We start from the raw sequence: 26,675 nt of genomic DNA, 5'->3' as shown, positions 1-26,675 counted from the left end.
TTTAGATAACTCTAGCTTGTGTCAAGTTGACATAAGACTAGCATACCTTCAGGCAAAACATCCATATAACAACAACATTAATAATAATAAAATAACAATAACAATACAAGGATAGTGTAGTTGGTTTTTTTACTTTTGAGGGCCTGCCACCCAACTCCCAAATAAATACATGGAGACTTATTTTTACTTATGAATGCCTAGTCTTAGTTTGGCTTGTTTCTAGCCAGCTTTTCTAACTTAAATTTTTGTTTTTGTTTTTCGAGACAGGGTTTCTCTGTATTGTTTTGGTACCTGTCCTGGATCTCACTCTGTAGACCAGGCAGGCCTTGAACTCATGGAGATCCGCCTGCCTCTGCCTCCCGAGTGCTGGGATTAAAGGCCTGAGCCACCACCACCCGACTTGTTTCTTTTTGTTGTTGTTGAAGACTTATTTATTTATTATGCATACAGCGTTCTGTCTGCATGTATGTCTGTCTGCAGGCTAGAAGAGGGCACCAGATCTCATTACAGATGGTTGTGAGCCACCATGTGGTTGCTGGGAATTGAACTCAGGACCTCTGGAAGAACACTAATGTTCTTAACTGCTGAGCCATCTCTCCAGACCACTTAGGCTTGTTTTTAGCTAGCTCTTATAACTTAAATTAGCCCATTTCTATCAATCTATGTGCTGCCTGGAGGCTTGTACCTTATGTACGTACTTCTCATCCTGCTCATTCTGTCTCATGGCATCTCCTCAGACCCTGTGCTTCTACTCCCAGCATTCTCTCTGTTCCCCAAATCCTGCCTAGTCTCCTGCCAATCAGCTTTTTATTAACAATGAGAGCAACACATCTTCACAGTGTACAGAATCATTATTCCACAGCACCGTTTCTCTTTACGTTTTGCCTCTGGGCTTTTTACCTTTCTTTAGTCTATATTATCTTTCTTTCCTTCTCACTAGGTGGCTGGCTGTGTAGCTGGGTGGCTGACCCCTGGCATCCTCCCCTCCTCCTTTTCTTGCTCCTCGCTCTTCCCTAAAATTCTCCTATTTATTCTCTCTGCCAGCCAGCACCACCTATTTTCTCTCTCTGCCTAGTTATTGGTTGTTCAACTCTTTTTTTTTTTTCCTCTTTTTTTTTTTCCTGGAGTTGAGGGTCGAACCCAGGGCCTTGCCCTTGCTAGGCAATCGCTCTACCACTGAGCTAAATCCCCCACCTGGCTGAATGTGAAGGTATAATGACACACAACTGTAATCCCAATACTTGGGAGGCATAGGCAGGTGAAATTCTGTCAGTCAGGGCTACTTAGTGAGACCCTATTGAAGAAAACAAAACAAAACAATCTTCCCACAAAAAAAAAAAACCCTTGCCAAATTTTCATCTTGTCTAGATTTGAGCCTTGTCAAGAGAGACCACCAGGAAAATCATTACTTTCCTTCTTGGAATTAACTATGTAATTAGTTTTATAATGAATTTTTTTCTCAGTTCTGTTCTGAAAGTATAAGAAAAACTCGGTTAAATTTGAATTCACATTTAGAAAGTTTCTAGAGAAAGATTTCAAAGGGTAGTGGTTTTGGATTTTTCTAGGAGCTGGGAACTGAGGCATGGGGGAACCAAACTTCTACAAAACCCTTTCCCTATGAAATCCCGTCATTCACCCTCTCTTTCACTCTCTCAGAGACAGCACCCATATGTATGTATGTATATATGTATGTATGTATATGTGTGTGTGTGTGCACCCATATATACCTGAGAATTGTACCAAGGTCCTCTGGAAGAGAGCGGCCGATAGCTTTGGCTGGTTTCTTTCTCTCTTTTTCTCTTTCTTTCTTTCTTTTTCTTCTTTTTTTTTTTTTTTTTGGTTTTTCGAGACAAGGTTTCTCTGTACTGTTTTGGTACCTGTCCTGGATCTCACTCTGTAGAGCAGGCTGGTCTCAAACTCACAGAGATCCACCAGGCTCTGCCTCCCGACTGCTGGGATTAAAGGCATGTGCCACACCACCTCCTGCAGCCAGAGTTCTTAACCACTGTCTTACTGTGTAGACCTGTCTGGCCTGGAACTCTTTATGTAAATAAGACTGTCCTCAAAACTCTGTCTGCATGGGATTAAAGGTGGTGTCACCACGCCCAACCACAAACCTCCTTTACTCAGAATATACCATTCTGATTCCTTTCTCCCTTGGTCCTTGTTCTTTCAATTCTCTCTGGTTTCCAATGCCCTAATATCCTATTTCTCATTGAGCCAAAGGTTGAAAAAAAAAAAAAGTGTAGTGGGGATTGTCCATGTAAATACAATTCCATCCTCCACCTGCAAGCCATTTATGGGCGGCAGATTCCCTGGACCTGAGAGCTGGGAACGGAACTCAGATCTTCCACAAGAAAGTATGAGCTCCTAATTATTGAGCCATTTTTCCAGTTCCCAGAAATTAAAAAACAAAACAAAACGTGTATTACATTAAAATATTTATTTATTGGGTATGTGTGCGTGTGACCCGGTGCACACCCTGGGGATATAATTCTGGAGACCTTGACTTTCTAGTTAATCTCTGGTTACAGCTGGTTAGCTCTAGTGGCGAACTCTGTGAGGTTGTTGGAATGACCCAAGCGAGCTACAGCAGCTGTGGATATCCCGCAGGACCTAATGGGGGCGCTAGGAATCCGGATTCGGGCAGGACTCTTCAGCAAGAACCTTGCTAAGGGCTAGAGAGACATAGCACCCCCTACAGCGAGTGCGGATTAGTTGCTGGCGAGATCACGTGGTCTCCTCCTACCAATCGCAAAGTAACACTCGCTTCCTCCGTTCCCCATGGAAACAACTCCGCCCCCAATGACCCTCCCGCCCCTTCAGTGGTGAGGTTTTGGCCTTTCATTGAATATTCCGGGTGACAATCAAATACCCGCTCTTTCTGGCTGGACAGTTCGCTTCCGTAACACGAGCGACTACGCTGACTGGTCAGTGAGCGACGCCTTATCCAATGTTGCTTTCCTGGGGCGGGGCCGAGTGAAGACTCGGAGCCAATCAGCGGTGACGCCGCTTGTGCGCCTCCACGTCGGCAGCAGCTGCGGTCAAGATGGAGGCACTGATCTTGGTAGGAGCTGGAGGGCCGGTGGCGCCGCGGTGGTGTCCGGAGGGTCCGGGAGGCGGGGTTTAGCAGCTGGGGCCGGGAGAGGGGAGTTCAGGCAGGCCTCGGGGGCCGAAGCTCCCGCTGTCCGAGGAGTGCGAGTGTGGCCTACACGGGACCTAGAGCTGCGGTTCTGAGTAGGAAGCCTTTCCGGGCAGAGAGCAGCGTCGGTGGCACAGTTGAAGACGCGTGCAGGGTCCTTAGGACAGTTCTGAGTGTGCTGGCTGGGGGTCCTTCAGGTTCTCCCGGATGGTTAGCATGGTGGATCACACCTGCTTGAATTTCCCCACACCATCTTACTCCCCCCAAGTTGCAACAACAGAATAGACGTGTTTTGTCACCCTCAGATACTCCTTGTGGTGGTCAGAATTCGATTATCCATTGGTAATTCTATGTCACATTCTTCATGTTTTCGATTTCTTGTTAATTCTTAGCATATAATTCTGTCATGATTGAGAATCAGCACTCCGTCCAAGTTCTGGAACACCTAGTAGAGCTAGTATAGATTCTGGAATATTTTCCCTGACTCCTTATTCCGCCCTCCTTTTCCCTCCTCCTTCAGACTTTAGGAACTCATACTGTAGGGTCCGTTGTTAGACTTCTTCCTCTGGTTACAGGAGAATTATAGTGGCTACAGGAGTGTATTATCTCTCTAGTCCGTTGATCCTTTCTGGTTGTTCAAACAAAACACTACCACTTTAGAACAGGACCAGGGCATTGCTTTCCAGTGCACTGGTGGGCAGTTTGGAGATGTGTGAGTCTGCCTGTCTGTCTGTGTGTTAGTGTAGGAATTTAACTTCCAACTTCTTTCCTTGGGTTGGATTCCAGGGTTGTTTCCAGAGTCTTCCTTGGCTTCTGTTTTCCTTTAGATTCCTTATATATATACATGTCAAACCCTGTCAGTAAAAGAGAAACAAGTTTACCTTCTCTCTTTTTTAAAAGATAAAAAAGTATATATATATATATAATTTTTTTTTCTTCTTTTTTCTGTTTTTTGAGATAGGGTCTCCCTCCCCGAGCCCCAGCTATCCTGGAACTTACTATGTAGACCAGGTAGGCCTCAAATTCAGAGATTTGCTTACCTCTACCTCACAAGGTCTGGGATTAAAAGGTATGTGCCACCACGACAACTTGTTTTAGTTTTTTGAGTGAGGGTTTGTAGGTCATACTGGAATCAACTTTTTCACATAGCCAAGGCAGACCACCATGCCTACCTGGCATTTATGTGGGGATTTGAACTCTGATTTTCATATTTGTATGGCAAACACTTTAACTACTGACCCATCTGTCTATACCTTCTTACTTCCCTTCTTTCAAATGTCATTATTCTCATATGAGTTGGACAAGTTGGAGCAAAATGCTCACTATCTTTGGGTAGTTTCAAGTACTTACTATACAAGTCAGTTAACAAATTTTTCAAATCTGATAACATGTAGATAAAGTCTGTGGAATTGGTTTCCTTGGACATTTTTAACGTTTTTAGTCAGGTGTGGTGGCTCACACCTATAACCCCAGCTCTCAGGAGGCTGAGGCCATATTGCTGCTAGTTTGAGGCCAGCCTGGGCTACAGAGTAAGATCTTGTCTCGTAAAACAAAAATTAGCCGGATGGTGGTGGCGAGTGCATGACTTTAATGCCAGCACTCTGGAGGCAGAGTTCGAGGCTAGCCTGGTCTAGAGTGAGTTCCGGAGTAGCCAGGACTGTTACATATAGAAACCCTATTTCGAAAAACAAAACAAACAACACCCAAAATTAATTAGTGGAACCAGCTTAAAGAATCAGGAAGGTGCCAGGCAGTGGTGGTGCATGCCTTTGATCTCAGCGCTCAGGAGGCAGAGGCAGAGTTCAAGGCTGGCCTAGACTACAGAGCAAGTTCCAGGACAGCCAGGGCTACCCCGTCTTGAAAACAAAAATAAACAAAAGAGTGAGGAAGGTGATAATTGAGCATCCCTTTTGTGGTTGGTTCTGTTGGACTGGGTGTAGTGCAATGGTAAGAGCACATGGTCTAGCTGGCTTTAAAGGCCCTATACTTGGCCCCTAGCACTGGGAGGATTGAAGTCATGCAGGATAATCTCTGTCATTTCTCTTCCTCCTCTGTCCCTCCTGTACTGTATGATCTCTCTTAGCCTGCTTCTTCCTCTTTCTTCCACTTTCAGCTGAACTGGCCTGCTGCATGCAGGAACAGATCCTTGCTAACTAACTTGCTTGGACACCCTTTACCTCTACTTTTAAAACTACACCGAGTCTTTGCCACTGGCGTTCTTTTCAGTGAAGCACGGTAGGCACCAAAACTCCACTCCATTTTGGTTTCTTTGTTCCCAGAACAAATCTCTGTTTTTTGAGACAGTCTGATTATGTAGCTAGGGCTGGGCTTGAATATGTAATCTAGCCTCCCCAAGCTTCTCTCTGATGTTTCTGTAGGTTCTTACACTTCTTCAGTGTACAGAATTTCCCTTCAGTGATCAGTTGTATAAAATTTTGTTGAAGATAAAATACGTACAGGTAGCTGGGGTTTGTAGCTCCTGACTTTACTACCAGCACTTGGGAGGCAGAGGCAAGTAGATCTCTGTGAGTTCAAGACCAGCCTGGTCTACACAAAGAAACCCTGTCTTAAAAAACCAAAAAGAAAGACAAGCAAACAAAAACCCTAAAATCTCGTGTGTGTGTGTGTGTGTGTGTGTGTGTGTGTGTGTGTGTGTGTGTGTGTGTATACACATATATACACCTTTTTCTGACCTTGGGCTTCAGGCATGCAGGTGATACACACATAAGCAGGCAAAAGCAGCCATACACATAAAATAAATCTTGAAAAAAAAAAAGCATTCCGGCCTTAGCTGGTAATCGGATTTGTGTGATCTTCCGTCAGTCCTCTGTCTGTGGGTTTCCGGCCTGGCCTGGCCTTGGCCTCCTCTTCTGCTGCCTCTCCTTTTCTCAGTTGTTAGTGGAGAAGGATCAACGGGTCGCCATTCGCCATTTGTAATCTGGAATCTTAATAACTTACGCTTTCCTTTGGCCTTCGCTTTTTTTCACCCTCAAAGCTGAATTACCATAGCAGTTCAGATCCTTAAAACTTTTGTACGTATGTTTTTTTTTCTCTTCCTATTTCCAGGTTTTAATTAAGACACTACTTTTCTAATGTCTTACAGGTTAGACTTCAGTTCTATCCATTGTCTCCCCTTAATATTTTATCCTAAAACTGACAAAATTCTGATTTCCATGTCTCATTCAAATATCAGGCCATCTAAAGTGCACTAGAATGTACATGTATCTGGAGGAGGAAGCTGTGGGACACATCAGTGACTCAAAGGTTGATATTGTCTCAGTGGCCTTTGCTTCCTGAATCATCTTAATGGGCTTTTGTTAAATTCCTTTGGCACTAACAGTAGAGGTACTTGGCCTAAATGCCCCCTCCCCCTGCTTTGGGCAAAGGTATCAATTACATTAAGCCCCCAAAGCACTCCCATCTCGTTCCTGGCAGTCCCCTGTGCCCCTCTCCCAGCTGTGTCCTCGCTGGTGCCTGGCCCCTCCATTTCGTTAGGAGAAGCAATCTCCTCGTTCCTGCGCTGTGGAGATATATTTCTCAGCCAGGGCTTGAGCAGTGCCAGCACTGCCCCCGGTGAGGTCCCTGGCAGCCATAAAAATTTTTATTGTGATTATGTTGGTGTCGGGGTGTCCATCTGGGTTATTGCACACCTAGTTTAATTGATTGAAGTTTAATTTATTGACACTTCAAATTAAATGATCAGAATAAACTGTGCTGTTACTCTGGCCGGCTTGTTTTAATGGTTGATTGCTGGAAGCAGACCTTGGCTTGAACTAAAACCCCCAAAGAGTAATTGACGCTGCTTCTAACTCTCCCCATGTCTTGCCCTCCAAGAAGACCTCGTTATAGATTTCCGACATATTTATTTATATATTTTTTTCCCTCTCCCTTCACAGTGTTGGGAAAGAGTTGGTCCCTGGCAAGGTATAAATTATATCAAAGGTCTAGGGGAACCATCACATGGTCAGAAGGGGAGGAGGAGGTCTCTACATAAAGAAAACCAGACCCTGGAGAAGCCAGGTCCTCCCTGGGAGGCAGATTGTGAGTGCAGTTGCCTAGCTGTGTGTGGGAGCCTCGAGGCAGGTTAGGCTCTTTCTCATCTTGCTGCTGTTTCTTATTCCAGTATTATGACTTGGCTTGACATTGAAGAGTATTGTCAGGAAAAGAGGGGCCAGAGGGGACAGTAAGGGTGGAACAGGTGTCATCAGTGCTTGTGCAGCCACTTGTGCTGGAATAATAGAAGGAGCACAGCTGATGAAGATGCCCTGGGAGATACCAGTGTTGGTGAGGGCCCTCCAAGTTTGTCTCGTGTAGTTTTGGCCAGAGTGGTTTTCTCTCACAGCAGGCTGTTAGGTTTCTTCTGTCCTTAGATTGCCTGGCTTCTGTCACTTTCATTTCTTCAGGAAATCCTTTTGTGTAACTTAATTCGTGTGCTGCAGATAAAAGCTTATCTTGGTGCTAGGGCTGTAGCTCAATTGGTAGAGTTAAGCTTACCTAGCATCCTGTAATTGGGCATGGCTGTACACATCTGTAATCTTAATACTCCATAGATGGAAACAGGAAGATCAGAAAGTCAAGGTCATCTTCAGCTACCTAGGAACTTGAAGCCATTCTGGAATATATGAGACCCACCCCCGCCCCCAAAATAAAGAAAAGAATGTCTGTCTTTTACTGTCTCCCCCCCCCCTCCTTCTCACAATCAGTATACATGACTCCATTTGTACCCAGTTGGTCTGAATAAGTTCTGTCAACCAGTTATCCTCAACTCCTTTGTGTGTATATGTGTGTGTGTGGGGGGGTCCTAAATATGTAGTCCAGGCTGTCATCAATTTATGGTCCTCTTGCCTTGTCTCCCTGCATGCAGGAATTATGGGTGTGTGCTACCAAGCCTGGCTTCATCTTTTCTGTTGTGTAACTAGACTAAAGAACTCAGAGGCTGCTCAGCTAGTTTTTAGCTCTTTCTCAGGAGCAGCTGGAAGAGGGCAGCAGGATTAATCATGATATAAACTATGGCCAAGAATGCACCAGAAATGGATCTGTAACTCCCAGCGCTAAGGAAGCTGAGGCAGAAGGACTCCTATCCCAAGTCTAAGAGTTCGAGGCCAGGCTGAAAACTGTAGTAAAATCCTGCCTTGAAAAAGAAGTGAAATTCACATTAAGAAATTAAGAGTTGGCTAGGTAGTGGTGGTGCACGTTTTAATCTCAGCACTCAGGAGAGGTAGGCGGATCTCTGAGAATTCGAGGTCAGCCTGGTATACAGAGAGTTCCAGGCCAGCTAGGATAGTTAAACAGAGAAATCCTGTCTCAAAAAAAAAAAAAAAAAAAGAAAGAAAGAAAGAAAGAAAGAAAAAGAAAGGAAGGGAGGGAGGAAGAAAAAAGAAAGAAATTAAGACATTAGGGTCTCTGTCCAGTCAGGTGTGGGTACATACCCATTTTTCTATTACTTGGGAGGCTTAGCTGGAGGATTGCAAATTCCAGGCTATACACTGAGACCTTGTCTCAAAACCAAATATCCAAGGGCTAAGGATATAGTACAGTGATGTAATACTTGCCTAACATACACTCAGCCTTAGGTTCCATCCATCGATAGCACTGGAAAGAAAACAAAAGATGTCTCTAGCCTCATTTGATTTTTTTTTTTCCTTTACTGAATAATAATGTAAATGTGGGCTTCCGAATTATCCAAATCAGGTGGTAAGATGTTCTGATGTAGCCCTCAGGCCTGGCTGAGGAGTGCATCTGATTTCAGCTTGCTCTGTTCACCTGGTTTTCAGCAGTACCACCTCATTTTTGTGAATCTTTTACCTTGGTAATGGCTGAAGAGTTAGGAATTGTGTGACCCCTGTGGAGTCTTCTGCAGCTAAGTGTTCTAAGCTTTCAGAAAATACCTAGGAGTCTGGAGAGATGACTTAGCACTTAAGAGCATTTGTTGCTTTTACAGAGAACCCAGGTGTGGTTCCCAGCACCTACAGTAGATCATAGCCTTCTCTAACTCCAGTGGTTACTCAGACATGTAAAATAAATCAGTCTTTTAAAAGAGAAAAGCAAAGACCTGGTACTTTGCATTCCCAAAGAGCTTGAGGCTTGGTTAACTTGTCCAGTTTGGTCCCCAAAGCTGGCCATTGTAAACTAGAGGGTTATACATAGTGCTGATGATCCTTATTCTCCCTGCAGGCTGTGTGGGATTCTTGGTTATTCTAACTTATAAAGGCCACATATTTTTATTGAAGTTGTTAACTGGTTGAAGGGAAATCACTCATTTTCTCAAATTTTCCTCTTCATATCCTTTTTTTCTTTTTGGCTTTTTTGAACAGGGTCTCACTATGTAGTTATGGCTGGCCTGGAACTCACTATGGAGACTAATCTGTCTTCAGATTTTCAGAGATCAGCCTCCCTCTGCCACCTGAGCTTTGGGACTAAAGACACATGCCACCAAACCAGGCTCTTTGAAAAATCTTATCTTCAGAGGAAAAATCATTTAATTCTAAACCTAGTCTATGAACATCTTGAAGTCATAACCGTGTGGTGTGTTTTTTTGATGGGAACAAAGGCCATAGATTTTTATCAGCTCATCACAAGGGTCTGCTGTAATTTAAAAAAAGAGAGAGAGGCATTAACCTTAGCTGATCTAGGTCCAGCCTTTCACTTCTTTGAGGAAGCTGAGTCTCAGAGAAGGGGGGGTGGGTGGGGAGCTTGAGTTAATGTGTCATCCAGAATTTAGACTTCAGCTCCTCTAATTGGCAGAAGTTTTGTCCCATGCCTGTTTCCTATCTGTATGGGCTGGGAAGATTGGTGTGCGTGCGTGCGTGCGTGCGTGCGTGCGTGCGGTGCGAGCACAGGAGGCCAGGAGCTAACCTCAGGTGCCATTCCTCCTCAGCAGCTGTCTACCTGGTTGTTATTATTTTTGATTTGACAAGGCTGGCTGTCTAGTAAACCCAAGGGATCCTCTCATCTTTGCCACCCAGTGCTGGGATTGACAGTTTTTGTCGTCCCCCCCCATTTATTTATTTATTTATTTATTTATTTATTTATTTATTTATTTATTTATTATGTATGCAGTGTTCTGCTTGAGTATATCCCTTCAGGCCAGAAGAGGGAGCCAGATCTCATTACAGATGGTTGTGAGCCAGCATGTGGGTGCTGGGAATTGAACTCTGGACCTCTGGAAGGGCAGCCAGTGCTCTTAACCTCTGAGCCATCTCTCCAGCCCGCACCTGGATTTTTTTTATGGCTCCTAGGGCTCAAGCTCGTGTCCTCGTGCTAGCATGACAAGTATTTTCACCCCAGAGCCGTCACCCCAGAGCCGTCACCCCAGGTCTTGTATTTTGTTATTTTATTTTATTTTTTAGGCAGAGACTTGTGAACTTGTTATAGAGCTGATGATCTTGAGCTTGTGATGGGATCGTCCTATCTCTACCTCTTGAGCGGCACTAGGATTACAGACTGTGGTACCATGTTTGGTTTTATGTAACACTGGGGCTTGAACCCAGGGCTTCATGTGTGCTGGGCAAGCACTACAACTGAGCCACAGTCCCAGTTCCTAGGAAGGCTCTTCTTTTTGTTGCTGCTGTTGTTTTTTGTTTTTTTCAGACAGGTTTCTCTGTGTAGCCTTGGCTGGAACTAACTCAGCAGACCAGGCTGGCCTTGAACTCAGAGATTGGCCTGCCTCTGCCTCCTGAGTGCTGGGACTGAAGGTGTGCTCTCCCACTGCCCAGCTTTGTTACAGTTTTTAATTGGTTAGATTCATTGCTAAGCCAAGGCACCCCCATTTTGCTATGGCCCCAAGAATGTCTTTCTGACAAGGGAACCCAGAACTTTCCAAGAATCTCAACCAGAATTTTTTTTAAGTTTTATTTTATTTTATATGTACAATTGTTTATTCTTCATGCATATATGAACACCATGTGCATGCTATACCTTCAGAGGCCAGAAGAGGGTGTCAGAACCCCCTGGAACTGGGAGCTGAGAACTGAACCTGGGTCCTCTGCAGTAGCAGTAAATGCTCTTAACCTCTGAGCTATCCCTTGTTGATTCGTAGGTCTTTTGGTTTTGTCACCTAAGTGAATCAAATAGTCACAGTTTTAAAATATTCTGTTTCTCTGCTCTACACTTTTTGGTAGAGAAAAAAAAAAAAAAGCTCCAAGCTTTTTGGTGTCAATACAATGATCTTACCCAAGTATTCCCTGGCTAATACTGTATATATTGTCAATAGACTTAATTCCATAGTTTGTTTGTACTTGTTTTGAGACAAGGTCATTTGTCCCAGCCTGTCCTAGAATTTGCTAAGTAGCTGGGGATGACCTTGAACTTCTGATCCTCCTGTTTCTACCACCTGTATTCCAGGGCTACAGGCATGTGCCAGCCACTACTGTCACTTTCCATGTTTTCTTTTCTGAACCCATTTCTATTAGTTTTACTTAAAATACAAAATACACACAAAGAGTTTGGTGGGTTTTTGTTCTTGAGTTTTGTTTTGTTTTGCTTGTTTTGATTTGTGTGTGAATTAAACACCCAATCTCTTGCATACCTTAGGCAGACACTCTGCCCAAATAGCTTGGGCCCCAAACCACTGCCTTTCTAGCACCATTTGCCTGGGCTATAATCCTGAGGAAGCTGCAAGTCAGCGAGAAGGCCCACAGAGGGCAGCACTTGGAAGGACTCTTTTCCCTCTAATCCTCCCATTGTGGGTAGTGGGGCTCCGAGACATGATATTTTCACCAGGCTTCAAGAGTCCCTAATTGAGATCAGAGAGCTATTTGCAGCAGTCTAGTTCCATTTAGCATTTCAGCTGTCCTGAGGAAGAGGACAGCTTTCTAGTTTTCTTGATAATAAAAGCAGACATGAAAATCTGTCCTTGCTATTCCTCCTCCCACAGCCAATCTCCCCATCCATCATTTCCAGGCACTATTAGCATTTGAGGTGAAGTTCTGTCATACACTCAGGCTGTGGCTCTGAAAGTCAGTGCATCACAGAACTTTGTCTCGAAAGCTTTCTAGCAGCTGCCCATTTGGGAAGCGAGAGGGAAGAATAGATCTTTTCAGTCCTTTGAATATGGTCCTAAGATCGTAGGGCCTTTTCAAGAGTCAGCATTAGCCTAGTCCATTGTCCAGGAATCATTTCTTAGTATCTGGGAGTTATTTATAAATGTGCCCTTTGCAAAACTTAGAGGGAAATTACATTATCAATAATGGCTTCTGGAGCCTTTGAACTGGCTGGTTTTATGACATGAAGGGAACTCTCGGGCTTCCCCACTCCTGAGAGATAAAGGCCATAGGGTGCGAGGGCCCAGCTAGAGTTAGGAGGTGGCAGGAGAAGTAAGAGCCGGCTCTACTACAGCAGAGTGATGCTTTCAAGTGGCATTCCTCCTCCTGCCTAAGCCCTCAGCTTTCCTTGTGGCTCTTCCTCTGCAAATCTGAAATGGTCAGACTTTGGTCCTGCCTTCCCTCTGTTCCCAGAACATTAGTGCCTGAAAGCTGGTCTCTCCTTCCTTACCCTGTCTTTTGTCCTACCCAAGAAGACTCTGTGCTTCTGCTTTGAGGTTTCTTTGATCATATCTTCTAGGAAGCCAGTGAAAAGAGCCAGGAGCAGAACCCTGGGCTGTGTTTCTCAGTTGTCATCATGCCTGTTTAGGTGCTTAGACAGTGTTGGCCACAAGAACATTGGCTCTCCTACTTGGCAGATGGCCATTAAGGATTTTGGCATGCACTGGGGTGGGGGAGTGTGCTCCCATTTCTTCCTGGAATGCCAGACTCTGGCTGCAAGAACAGTCACTAATGCCAGATTAAGGTCCAGTTTCAACTTGTGGGCAGCTAGCCCTCTGTGGTTGCTGTGAGTGTGGATGGAGGGTATTACCATTTCCTTTTATTGGGACTTTTTATCCATTAAAGAAACTCATTCCCATTGAGGGCTCGATTTTGGTACTTGAGAACCCAAGTTATATAGAACAGAGCCTGCTCTGTGTGCTGGTCTTTCTGTGTGGAGCTGGGAGTTAGAAGAGCAACTGTTTGTGGCTTTTTAGACTAGACGCCGAAGACTTCCCTCTGTCAGACACACAGTTCCCCACTTGCAGAGGGGGTGCTCTTGTCCATTATTCCAAGAACAGTGTGTCAGAGAGGGTGGGTTGGTGATAATGTCACCCCAAAATAGTCTCACTACAAAATCCACTTAACTGTAAAATCCAGTTCTAGCACATCATCACACTAAGAAATTTCTTTTTAAACTTTATTCTCAATTTAAAACAAATACTGAGAGTTCAGGATGTGCCAGGAATTGCTCTGGATACTTGAGATGAACTGATGGACAAAACTCAGAGGTTGATAAATGTTTGGTTTGTTTCTTTTGAGACATGGCCTCATCAAAAATTACCATCCTGCCAGGCGGTGGTGGCGCACGCCTTTAATTCCAGCACTCAGGAGGCAGAGCCAGGCGGATCTTTGTGAGTTCGAGGCCAGCCTGGGCTACCAAGTGAGTTCCAGGAAAGGCACAAAGCTACACAGAGAAACCCTGTCTCGAAAAACCAAAAAAAAAAAAAAAAAAAAAAAAAATTACCATCTTTAAGAGTTCAAGTCAGGCCAAGTGGTGATGGCACATGCCTTTAATCCCAGCACTTGGGAGGCAGAGGCAGGTAGATCTCTGAGTTCAAGGCCAGCCTGGGTTACAGAGCAAGTTCCAGTACAGCTAGGGCTGTTACACAGAGAAACTCTGTCTCATAAAAACAAAAAGGAAAAAAGAAAAAAAAAAGTTGGGAAAACAAAGCTTACATTTCTTAGGTCATTTTCTTTCTTTTGATTTTTCAAGATGGGTTTCTCTGTGTAACAGCACTGGATGTCCTGGAACTCACACTGTAGACCAGAGCTGGTCTCAAACCCAGAGATCTGCCTGCCTCTGCCTTCCAAGTTCTGGGACTAAAGGTGTGTGCCACCACTGCCAGGCTCTTATTCCCTTTTCTTTTCTTTTAATTTATTTTATTCTTATGTACATTGGTGTTTGCCTGCATGTATGTCTGTGTGATAGTGTTAGATCTTGGAGTTACAGACAGTTGTGAGCTGCCATGTGGATGCTGAGAATTGAACCCTGGTCCTCTGGAAGAACAGTCAGTCCTCTTAACTGCTGAGCCATCTCTCCAGCCCTCTTATCCCATTTTCAAAAGACTGGATTAGTGAGCTGTAGGGAGAGGTTAGCAGTTAAGAGTACTGGCTTCTGCTGGGCAGTGATAGCACATATCTTTAATCACAACTTCAGAAGCATTGACAGGCGAATCTCTTGAGTTTGAGGCCAGCCTGGTCTACATAGAAAGTTCCAGGACAGCCAGGGCTACACAGAGAAACAGCATACTGGCTTTTAAACTGGGTGGTATGGTGGAACACACCTCAAAACCAGCACTGGGGAGGCAAAGGCAGGCGGATCTCTGTAAATTCAAGGACAACCTTGTGTACAGAGTGAGTTCCAGGACAGCCAAGGGTTCCGTAGTAAGATTCTGTCTCTAAAGTCACTGGCTTCTCCTCTAAAGGACCAGGGTTCAATTCCTAGCACCCACAAGGCATTTGTAATCCCAGTTTTAGGACCTCTTCTGGCCTCGAAGGGCACCAGCCATACAAATGGTACACAAACATACATGTAGACAAAACACCCATACACATAAAATAATAATGTAAGTGATGGTACTTAGGGGGTAGAGGCAGATGAATCTTGTGGGTTTGAGGCCAGCCTGGGCTACATATTGAGAGACCCTATCTCAAATAATAGTAATAATAAAAATAAATAGAAGCTAGGAAAGCCTGGGTTAATCCCCAGTTCTCTTGAGCTAGGGCTGCTTCTCTACATGGAGTTCCCCTTCTGGAGCCTCACTTTACCTCTGTGGGGCTGCAGTTTCTGCATCCTTTGCAGTGACTCTTTCTTTTTTTTTTTCCTCTTTCTTTCCTTTTTAATTTTTATTATTTTATTTTATTTTCTATTATCAGCCTGATACAGTGCAAATTCTTATCCTAATAGTGAAATGTTTCACTGAAACTTGCCCAGTGATTGAGTAAAACCAAAACTTATTATAAGCCACAGTCATCCTAGGGTCCGCCCTGCTATGTCACCTCCCTGGCAATGACTCTTTCTTATGCCTCGTGTCTTTGTTAAGCATTTGTTTTTAAGAGGGGTGAGTTTCCTAAGACCAGAAAAGCAAAGCAGAATCTTGCCTTGGCACAAGAAGTAGCAGAAAGTATTTATTGGTGAGATCGTCAAATAATGTGAGCAACAGAGGCCTTCTGTACACAATGCCAGCTTCTCTCACTTTTCCCTTCTGAAAGTTATGAGGACAGAGAACACCAGACTTAATAAAACAGCTTTTCCCAAGTCATCTGTTTGCAATTGAAGAGAGGTGTTGAGTATAACTGTTACAGCGGAGGCTGTGATGCCTTTGTGAGCCAGTGTCAGCAATTCTGTTTTATTCTGGGATTTGTTCTGTTTTGTAGGGGAGTGGCTAGAGATTAATCCCAGGATTCCCTGCATACTAAACAGCACTGTAGCACTGAGCCCCACCCCTAAGCCCCTAGTTCCATTGGTAGTGAAAGAAAACTCCCAGACCCTTGACTTCTCAAATATTTTTCTGTTTGCCACACTTAAGATTCAGGTTGATTCTTATCCTAGCAGATTAAGCGATAATGGTTCATATATAGTAGAGGAAAGGTTTCATATGTGAGTTTTTGGATGGTGTCTGTCTTGGGGAACTGGTGTGTGTTTATGTGCTCATGCATTCACATGTGTGTATACAATGCTTTCCTTCTCTTCTGTGTTTGGACAGCTTAGAGTGGCTTGCTTTAAGCCTCTGCTTTGGGATTACAGTGACTTCTAAGTACACAGCCTTCTTTCAAATGAGTAGTGCTCATTCATTAGCATGGTCACATTCCATGCCCACCTGTGTCCAGGAGGCCAGGGAGGATGGGTGATTTGGAAAATGACTTGGCCTTAGGACCTGGAATAGCAGCGTGACCTACCTGATAAAGGCCTATGAGTCTGAGACTGTTTCTCTGAGTCTGCTTTGGATCCCTTTATTGAAGCTTTCCTCCCTCAGTTCAGTTCATCCTCCACTTGGTTATTCTCAGGGGGAGGTATTAGACCTAACCTTGCTGCAGTAGGGGACACACACAGACCCTGTGTGACTCTTTGCAGCCCAGTGGGACCAGGGAAGGAAGGTATTAGGCTTGTTAGTAGTGGGAGAGCCCTCAAAACTGAAGGTGTGTTCATGTTTCTTCAGGAGCCCTCCCTGTACACTGTCAAGGCCATCCTGATTCTGGACAATGATGGAGACCGACTCTTTGCTAAGGTGAGATTTCCTTTCATATTAATTTAGGAGCAGGACAGAGACGTTGGAGATTTAAATGTTGGGATTGGCCTTACTAACTCAAATTCTTCAGGAATATGCTGATTTTGAGAATTCTTCATCCTAACTTGACTACTCCAGATAAATCCAAGTTGGCAATCTTCTCTTCCTTAGAGTGCTTTCTTTCTGCTGTGCTCAGACCTTCAACTTCCTCTCTCATCCTCATCAGAGCAGGGAAGAACTTTAGAACCTTAGTTCCAAAACAAAACGCTATCAGTTTTAGAAGCTGCCTGTCTGTGTCTGTTCCATCTGTCCTGACTGTCCCTTCTGCCCCTCTGTTCCTGTCTCTCACCTTATCACTCAGCCTGAGTTTTTCCAGGGAAAAACTTCCAGTTTCTGACTTGTAGCCCTAGGTTTGTGGTCTTCACCAGGCTGCATGCCCCAGTGAGGTGTTACTAACTTTGGATGGATTGAGAGGAGAAAGGACACCCCTCTCCTTCATTCTCCCCCTCCTGTAGAAATATCTTCTGTCCCTGGTGTATTAACTCTGGGTGAGCAGAGCATAAATCACTCAGCAGGTGGAGATTAGTTAGAATTCACCAGCTGTTCCTCCCTGTAATTGGATGTAACTATGCAGGACACCTTTGGAAACAGTTATCCAGTTACTAAATGCCAGACCTGTCATAGGTCTTCAGCTGACTGCGACGGATTAGCCCCTAAAGAGCAGGCGATTTAGCAGCCTCATCTCCACCCCCTTGCTAAGAGTGCTTGGGAGTGGGCTCAGTGAAGCGCTCGACTGCCCCCTTCTCTCAGCTGGCAGGAAGAGCCAAGATGTACAGGAGAACAGGGCAGAGACTTGCCTCGCTGTGGAAGAGATTTATATGGCCTTTCTCCACTGCTCAATAAAAGAGTGGTCTTTCAGCCATGCTATGGTGCCCCACAACTTTAATCCTAACACTTGGGCACTCAGAAGGCAGAGAGTTCAAGGCCACCCTGATCTACAAAGCAAGTTCTAGGACAGCCAGAGCTACACAGAGAAACCCTGTCTGAAAAAACAACCCCCCCCCCCCAAAAAAAAAGGGACTGGTCTTCCTGCAGTGAGGGGAGTCTGAGGAAGCATCTCTGCATCTAATGTTGCTTATTTCTCCAGCACTGTCCCTGACAAGGGCAGCTCCTAGGAAGCATGTGGTGGAAGTGTCCTTAGGACAGCTGGTAGGTCTCTGCCTTCAGAGTCGTAGAAATGGCATGTAGGACTGAGGGTTGATTACAGCACAGCCCTTTCCTTTTTTTCAACATTTATTTCGTGGTGTGTGTGTGTGCGTGCTTGTCAGAGAAGGCCAGAGAACAACTTCCAGAAGTTGGCTCTCTCCTTCTACCTTGTGGGTTCTAGAGATCAAACTCAGGTTGTGAGGCTTGGCAGCAAGCACTTTCTTTTCTCTGTCTTACTTTCTTCTTTTTCCCTTTTTCTTCCTTCCTTCCATCACTCACTCCCATTCCCTGCCTCGGTAGTCTTTTCTTTTCTATCTTAGCATTCCCCCCCCCCCATGCCTTGAAGGAGAGGTATACAAGACCCCAGAGTAGGACAGTCACTAATCATTCTGGGCTCACAGCTGTGGTGACCCAGCCCTGTCTCCTTTCCCTCCGAGTAGTACTATGACGACACCTACCCCAGTGTCAAGGAGCAAAAGGCCTTTGAGAAGAACATTTTCAACAAGACCCATCGGACAGATAGTAGGTCATTCTCCTTCACTATTCCCTGTGTTGGGGGGAACCAGGGAAGGGGGTGTCAGCAGAACTACAGAAAAGGATAAAATGACTCGGCCTCCCCTTTCTTTTTCCCTCCTCCCCTCATATAATAAACTCTTCAGAAATGTAATGGGGAGGTGAGTGTACCTCACACGGGAATACCGTGCTGGAAGCTTGGCTGTTAGCTACCTGTCTAGTCCCTGGATTTATGAGCCTCACTTGACAAATTTAACTGCAGCTCTGCTCATTGTACCGCAGCCATTAGGGCAGGTAAATGGAAGCCGGTAAAGGTGACCGCTCTGCATTTTACCTCCGCTGGTATCCTGCCTCAAACACAGGGAGGGGAGTAGGTGCAGGGGCGGGGGGTGGGGGGGTGGGGGGTGGGGGGGGGTGTAGAGAGCGTACATTTAGACTCCTGGAGTTCCTGTGTCCCTTCTGCCACCCCCTAAACAATGGATGGCTTTAGTGCTTGGGGTCACTACAGTTGGCCTTTCCTTGACCCACACAGCTGTCCCCAGGAATTCATGAGAAGCCTGTTCTGCCTCCTCTTCTCTCACCGTTCGGTTTCTGCTTTCTTCCCCAAGGTGAAATTGCCCTGTTGGAAGGGCTGACAGTGGTCTATAAAAGTAGCATCGATCTCTATTTCTATGTGATTGGCAGCTCCTATGAAAATGAGGTGAGAATCCCTGCACATTTGCTACCTCTGATGTCATTTCTGAAACCATAGATGGGACACAGCCGTGGGTTTTGGGCTTTGTAGAGCCACATTCTTCTGATGTCTGGCAAGGTCGTAAAGAAGTCCTTAGAGATCCCTGTCAGGTTTACAAAATGGCCCAGCCAAAGAATCAGTCAGAAAGGAAGTTTTCCCCAGGTCTTTTTTTTTTTTTTTAAGGGGCAGGATCTTACTGTGTAACACAGGCTGTTTTCAAATTACATCTATTTTCCAGGTGCTGGGATTACAGGCATGAGTCACCATATCCAATTAGAATTGTTTTTGGTATCCTTTCCTACACAGTGGTGTTTTAGATTTTGTTTGTTTGGTGTTGAGACAGTGTCACACTGTAGCTCAGGCTGGTTTCACACTCACAGCAATCCTCCTGTCTTAGCCTCTCCAATGATGAGATTACAGATATGAGCCAGTATGCCAAGTTCCCACGGTGTTGTTTAAAGGTAGATTTCTGAGGTGGTCAAGGGTGTGTGTACTCTAGTTCACGGTGAAGCCATACAGTGTGAAGGGGTCACTGATGAAGTCTCACTGTGTAAGTGGGGCTGTGAGTGTAATCCTAACCTTCCTGTATGCAGGAAAAACTGTTTCTTTCAGGTGGTAGTAACTTCTGGGAGAGTAGACAGGTAAATAAGCCACCAGATAATTTTCCATCCCAGTTAAGAGATTGAGAGACCAGGTCCTGCTGAGCTCTCACTGCTGTGCATGTGCTCTGTGGAGTACATTGTTTGAGCTTGGCAGCACTTCTGTGGGTTGGAGGCATTACTGTTTTTGTTTTGCCAACAAGGAATCCAAAACACAAAGAACCATATAAAATTACTTGTATTTGGCTTTTGTCAAACTACAAAAGTGGCTGTTTCATGAAATTCAGCCCATTAATTCTCTCAGGGTAACACATGTAGAGTCAGTCAGCTGAGATTCAAGCCTAGTTCTGACTCAAGAACCCAAGCTGGGGCTGGAGATGCAGCTTAACTAAGTGAAATGTGTGCTTAGCAAATTTGAAGTCTTGGATTTGATCCCTAGTACCATTTTTAAAAAGGACCTCAGGATTGGGGGCGGGGCCCTGGAGAGATGGCTCAACAGTTAAGAACATTGGCTGCTCTTCCAGAGTCCTGAGTTCAATTCCCAGCAACCACATGGTGGCGGCTCACAACCATCTAGAATAGGATCTGATGCTCTCTTCTGACATGCAGGTATACATGCAGAGCAGTACTCATACATAAAATATGAATAAGTAAATAACTTTTTAAAAAGGACCTTCTGCCAACCTCCTCTGGCCTCAGCTTCTGCTTGGTTAATGATTTCTCTCTTTACTAATCCATCAGGTAGCTTGGTAAAGACATAGAAGTAGGGGCTGGAGATGGCTCAGCTGTTAAGAGCACTGGCTGTTCTTCCAGAGCACTTGGGTGTGATTCCCAGCACCCACATGGCAGCTCACAAACTGTCAATGACTCCAGTCCCAGGGGATCCAGTGCCTTCTTCTGGCCTCTTTGGGCACGTCATACATGTGATACACAGAGATGCAGACAGACATGCACATACATTAGCCAAGTTTTAAAGAGACATAGAGGCAGAAAGGCATGGCAGTGCACACCTGTTATCCCAGCACTTGGGAAGTATAGTCAGGAGTTCAGGATCATCCTCAGTTATATAGCTAGTTGAAGACCAACCTAAGCAATGTGAGACACAAAAGACAAAAACCTCACAGCTGGAGAGACTGCGTGGTGCTAGATTGCTCGCTGTTCTCTCGGTGTGCTTGAGTTTGGTTCCCTGCATCCCTGTTGGGCAGCTCACAACCCCCTGTAACTCCTGCTCCAGGGGAATCCAATGTCCTCTTCTGGCCTCTGGGTACCTGCACACATGTAGCACATACACACACAAATAAAAATAAATCTTTAATTAATAAAAATCAAACACTCAGAGGACTAAGATACATTGAGGACTGTGTCAGCCTTAAAAAAAAAACCTCCACTTAGCTGGACGGTGCTAGAGCATATCTTTAATCCCAGCAGGCAGGCAGATCTCTGTAAGTTGGAGGCCAGCTTGGTCTACAGAGCTAGTTCCAGGACAGCCAAGACTATACAAAGAAACCCTATCTCAGAAAAAAAGAAAGAAAGAAAAGAAAAGAAACCACTTGTGGGATTGTTTAGCAGAATTAACTTCTCCGAGTTCTCTTGCTGTTGTGTTTGCACTTCATGTTACGTCTCTGGGCATGTGTGAAAGCCGGTGCACTGGCTGAGGAATAAAGTGGAGGTTTTGTTTTGGGTTATCAGTTTTAGGGCCTTGAACCTTCTGTCTCCTTTCTCAACAGTTGATGCTTATGGCTGTTCTGAATTGCCTCTTTGACTCCTTGAGCCAGATGCTGAGGTGAGCTGACATTCTCCGTTTAAATTTGGAAAAAAAAGTACTTATCCCTCAGGGCCAGGAATTTGTGGGAAATCAGAGCCACACCAGGGAGTTAGTTCAGTGTAAGAAACTGGGCTGCTATTTGTGGCTAACTCACTGAGGGGGGTAGTGGAGAGCATGGTCCTCATGTGGAATAATTCTCTTACTAAGGGACGAAGGGGAGTCCCTAAGGATGAATACTCCGTACCTTTTCTGTCCCTCCTTTGGCTGTCCTGATGATTGAAGCCAAGGGTAGGCAGCTGTTCTACTACCGAGCTACTCACCCAAACCTTTTATTGTGTTTTTCTTTTAATTTAAGACATGGTCTTACTAAGCTGTTTTAGAACTCTGTAACCCGGGCAGCCCTTGAGCGTATAATCCCCTGCTTCAGCCTCTGGAGTAGCTGAGAGTACAAAACGTGCACCGTGGCAGTCTGTGTCTACTCTTGTCGTGTCCAGTGATTGACAGTGCTCTGAGCCCCCAGGTGCCTTCCTAGGCTTTGTCCTCTGCAGCTGAAGGTGGGGGAGGACAAGGGAAGTGTCCCAGGTGACACATCCCTACCTTGGGAATGGAGGAAGCATTACCCATTTCCATTGCTAGCCTTTATAGTCTTCCCCTGAACATAGAATGGGTCCACTGTGCTCTTTGCTCTCTTCACCTCCCCAGTCGTCCTCTGTTCCCGTGCACATGAGCAAGGGAAAACATAAGGTACTTTCTCTGAAAACATTCAAGGCTCTGAACTTTACCCACTGCAGCTCCTAAGTGAACGCATTTTAGAAATCCATCCGGAGTAGAACAGCAGGCACTCTCAGCCCACAAACCAGCAGGCCAAAGGCTCAGGTTTCCTCAGGAAGGGGGATGATTTATTTCCCAGCCAGGTGAATGAATAGACTTCATTTCGGGTAATCTAGAGAAAAGAGTCATACTGACGGATGTGACAGGCCACATGCACAAACCACTGGATCTGTGGCTGGTGGATGCAGCCCCAGACTGTTCTAGCCTCTCTTTGGCCTTTGTTTTAGGGCTTGAACAGACCTGGGGGGAGGGGGAAGAAGCAGAGAGACTTCAGAAGTTTGTCAGAGCTTGAGTGCAGATAGGATTTGCCTTCCACCCCTCCCACCTTCCACCATCACCAACTCCAGATTGTAAGCTGTATTTTTTGTTGTTGTTTATTTTACAAGCAGCTTCACTAGCAGCCACACTCTGGATAATCAGCCTAGGAATCAGAAGTTGGCCATTGAAAGTCCTTTCTTGACATTCTGATCACTATAGCTCAAGGGCTCTTTACCTTACTCACTTCTTAGTGTGGGACAGTTATTGGCCTAGCTTAGGATCTCCTGTTCAGACAGTGGCCCAGGATTCCTTTCACACACAACCTGATTTTTCTCTTTTTTTGGGGATTCAGGAAAAATGTAGAAAAGCGAGCTCTGCTGGAGAATATGGAGGGGCTCTTCTTGGCTGTGGATGAAATTGTAGATGGAGGGTGAGTTCTCTACACTGTCTGGATTTGGAGTGGGGAGGGGAGGTTACTTTCCCTGTTCCAAGTCAAGTGGGTTGACCAGCCAGTGATTCTGACCTCACAGTAAGTTGGTCCTTTGGAACAGGACAAGCGAGCAATGATCTTCTTTGTATTTGTAGGGTGATCCTAGAGAGCGACCCCCAGCAAGTGGTACACCGGGTGGCTTTGAGGGTAAGCAGGAATGTGCAACGCCCATTTCTCCACAGGTCCTCCCAAGCCAGTCCTGCTCAGTGTAGCTGAGGCTCCAGCTCATAAATACATCCTATCTTCTCCTATCCTCTCACTTGCATGGCTCCTTCTCCTGGCCTTTCCATCTCAGTGTACCAGAGAAGCAGAGGAACTTGTTTATGTTTCTAATGTGGCATCTAGAATTTTATATGGTTTTTACACAGAATGGGCACTTTAATGTAAACATATTGAATGAACAAAGAAGAAAAGAAACCTTAATTTCATGGTTCTGAAACTATAAAGGAACTTGAGGTTGGCTTGTTGCTTCTTTGAAAATGGATCCAGTCATCAGAGGCATTGGAGTGTCTTTCCTGTCGTAGTCGGATGGAACTCTCAGGAAGTACTTATTTGCCAGCACCTCAACCCTCCTTGGTGCTAGTGGCACCAGGAAGGGGGGTCTTTGAGTTACTTGTGGGAAGCTTTGTGTTTGCTCAGGGATATGACAGTGAGTGTAGAGAATCCACCTGTAAATTGTATGGTGCAAAGCTGTCTGAACAGAGCAGCGCTTCCAGTTCCCAGAATGTCCCAGCTCTGACCTCCACAGAGTGAAGGCTGCCAGTGCTGGGTAATGGGAAGTCTTCTCCCTTAACTGCCATGGGCTCCATTTGCATAGTTTAATCTTCTCCTCTAACATATGTCTCTATGTGGCAAGAGAGAGGGTCCCCCCCACCGGCTCCCCCCCTTCCCCTTCTCAGGCTGCTGTTGCAGCAGTTTATTTCTTCAAATTAACATGCCGTCGTTACCCATCAGGCCTTGCGGGATCCATTAAACTACCCCTGGCTCCCTCCATTCCCCCCTCCCCATATTGATATTCAGGGAAGGTCTTCTCTGACTAGGGAATCAGGTCCCCCACCCCAGAGTTGAGGGAGGTAAGGATCAGATATCCTGCTGATTACTTGGAATGAAATAAATCTTTTAAGAAGTCGACTGTCCTGCCTTAAAGTGGAGGATGGATAAAATGACCCTTTTGTGTTCACAGTCCCTCTGGCCAAGTAAAATTGTGGCTCAGTCTTTAGAAGAAGAGGCTGAGAAGTTTAGGGCATTTGCCTTTGCTTCATTTTAAAGGAACACTTATTCCTTTATTGGGCTGCAGTCTAAGTGCTTATCTCTGTGTACAGGGTGAAGACGTCCCCCTTACAGAGCAGACCGTGTCTCAGGTATGACTTTTTTCATTCCTCCTCTCCATATGGACAGGGTTACTACAGAGACTAACAGGAACCTCCAACCTGCCAAGTCTGGATTGAGACCTCACACTCAGTGAGGTTCCCTGGCTCCCTCATATTCCAGAGCACTGAGACTCATTGAACAGTGTCCTCGGCCCCACTCGGCCCCTTTCACTGAGATCATGACTGTCAGCCGCTCTCTGTACCCTTCAAACCTTCCCTGCCAGATACCTCAGTCAGTGATTTATTCCCCAGCAGAGGCTTGCCTTAAGCAGATGGTCTGTGTGCCAGTGAGCACACACTCCTCTTTCTCTTATTATTCAAATGAGGGCTGAGCTGGAATTGCATATTCTGGAATGTGCAGGCTTTGCAGATCCATCCTTCTACCTTGACTGCAGATAGACTGTCTGCCTGACCTGGGGGCCTGCAAGGGAGTGGTTCTGGGTTTGCCCAGTAGGAATCCTCACCATCCGGGTGTGTAAATCCCCTCCTTATAACTGTGTCCAATAACCCCCAGCTTTTTTTTTTCTTTCCTCCCAGGTATACCTCTTCTCTCTTCATCCCCCCAGTGGATTTGAATTCGGGGGGAATTTCCCAAACTGACAATCCTCTAGGGCTTTAGAGAGCTTCCTCCTATTCTTCCACCCTTGGGATTTTCTATCCCCAGTTCTTCTAAGGAGAGGGAAGGCAAGTGTGGGGAAGGAGAGCCTCAGCCTGCTCACACCCTGTGGCTTGCAAACCTTCGTCAGTGCTGCCTTTGTCTCTGCAGGTGCTACAGTCAGCAAAAGAACAGATCAAGTGGTCCCTCCTTCGGTGAAGATATTCCATGCCCAGTTCCTTGCCCCTCAAAACCCCACATCTGCTGTGACTTCTTATGCAGGCCCCCAACAGATGCTCTTGGGTCATCGTGGAGAATCACAATGGACCCTTGCACCTCTATCCTTTCTGGGGTCGTCCCCCTCTTCCTTCCCTCTCAAGGGCAGATTTGAATGAGGCAGGGGAAACACCCTCTTCCTACTGCACTGGTCCTCCCACCCCCACGTTCTCTTTTTGGTTTCTTGGCCCTTTTCTATGGCTGTACTTCAGATCAAAGCAGGAGAAAGAATGTGCTGAGTGTTTTCCTCCCTGTGCCTTAAAGGCCCTCATCCCCGCAGCCCATACGTCCAGCACAGGGGAGGACTCCTTCCTTCAGCACAAGTGGGTGTGGAGTGTCGTGCCTCAGCAGCTTCTCCCCTTCCTGCTGCCCTGTCCTCTGCCTTGGAAGAGATTGGGAGCAGCTTATGGGAAGGGGACAGAGCTGCAGAGGAACGGTGATTTAAATGCTGTCGGAGCTTATGCAGTGCAGTCTCTGCCATGATCTGGCCTTCAGTCTCAAAGCTGCTGTGCCTGCACATGAGAACATCCTACTCTAGGTCTGTACCACACCTCTCTGCCTGTATCACCTGTGAGATCTTTGCCTGGTGTGGCCTCTGGTACCCTGGAGCAAAGCCAGACCTTGGAACTAAAACCACTGTAGTGTCCAGAAGAGTTTCTACACAGAACTGGGGAAGGAAAGGGCCTTAATGGCTGGGGCCTTGCCATGTTCCTTCTCAGCTCCTCCACTCACATTCCCCCGCCTTGGTTCTGCAGTCTGCTGTTGAGCTCTCTCCCTCTGCCTCAGCCTTCCCCGGAAGCGGAGGGTCTGGTGCAGTACCTTTCCTCTAGGGCTTGGATTCCCATTCTTGGGTGTCATGTTGCCCCTTGACCCCACATCGCAGTGAAAAATGTCTTAGAAAAACATTCCCGAGCAAGCGTTCTGCCCCCTGAATTGGCTGAAGTGGGCATTCTGGAGGTGGCCTCTGCAAGAAACGGAGTCAACGAAGTCCACCTTGTACGCTACTGTGCGTCAGAGGAATAAAGTGAATCTTCCAAACTGCCTTTGTGTGATGGTTCTGTTCCTCCCTTTTTTGGCATCTATTCCTGTTCCTCCAGCCCCCCGCCCCACCTCTTCTTATAATATTTCTTCCTTCCTACCTCAGAGACTCCCCAGCACTCCCCCCTACCCCTAATTTACGGGGCTGTTTGCCTCCTTGGCATCTCTTGGTCCCCTCGCCTGGAAATTGGCGCCAGGGTTGGGGTGGGGATGGTATTTTCTCAGTGGGAGACTCAGGGAACTGAGTTCTCCCCCACACACCCCCAAAGCCAGCTGCCTGCTCCCGCCTCAGCCATTAGTAACCCGGAGACGCGCACCTGCGTGGGGGCTCGAGGAGGGGGCTCCCCTCCAGCCCCTGCTCCCTTCCCGCACCTCCCATTCCTCCGAAACGGCGCTGAGCGGGTTATTTATCGGAGCCAGCGCTGCTCCAGAAGGTCAGGACGGTGGTGTAAATAACCTCTTCTCGCCATTTCCCCGTCCCTCCAGAGCCTGCTCCCCTCCCCCTCCTCCACCTTTATTCGCACAAATGAATGTGGCTGGGCTGGCG

At 46.0% G+C, this 26,675-nt stretch overlaps 1 protein-coding gene across 2 annotated transcripts; it reads left to right on the top strand.

Annotated features, from left to right (window-relative positions):
* Window positions 1–2,961: 2,961 nt before the first annotated feature.
* On the top strand, window positions 2,962–26,131 carry Copz1 (COPI coat complex subunit zeta 1). Of its 2 annotated transcripts, none has more exons than XM_028874405.2 (9): window positions 2,962–3,067; window positions 16,386–16,454; window positions 18,101–18,182; window positions 18,782–18,873; window positions 21,233–21,288; window positions 22,712–22,789; window positions 22,945–22,996; window positions 24,172–24,210; window positions 24,986–26,131. In XM_028874405.2, exons 1-9 carry the CDS (start codon window positions 3,050–3,052, stop codon window positions 25,031–25,033), a joined length of 534 nt encoding a protein of 177 aa, XP_028730238.1. In that variant the 5' UTR covers window positions 2,962–3,049; the 3' UTR covers window positions 25,034–26,131. The 2 variants fall into 2 exon arrangements, with proteins under 2 accessions (XP_028730238.1, XP_028730237.1); XM_028874404.2 differs by lacking the exon at window positions 24,986–26,131 and adding an exon at window positions 24,757–24,903.
* Window positions 26,132–26,675: the final 544 nt, after the last annotated feature.

This window comes from Peromyscus leucopus, chromosome 20, assembly GCF_004664715.2.
Source record: "Peromyscus leucopus breed LL Stock chromosome 20, UCI_PerLeu_2.1, whole genome shotgun sequence".
Lineage (NCBI taxonomy): Eukaryota > Metazoa > Chordata > Mammalia > Rodentia > Cricetidae > Peromyscus > Peromyscus leucopus.
Note: the sequence above shows the minus strand (reverse complement) of the source record. Positions and strands in the feature narration are given on the sequence as shown.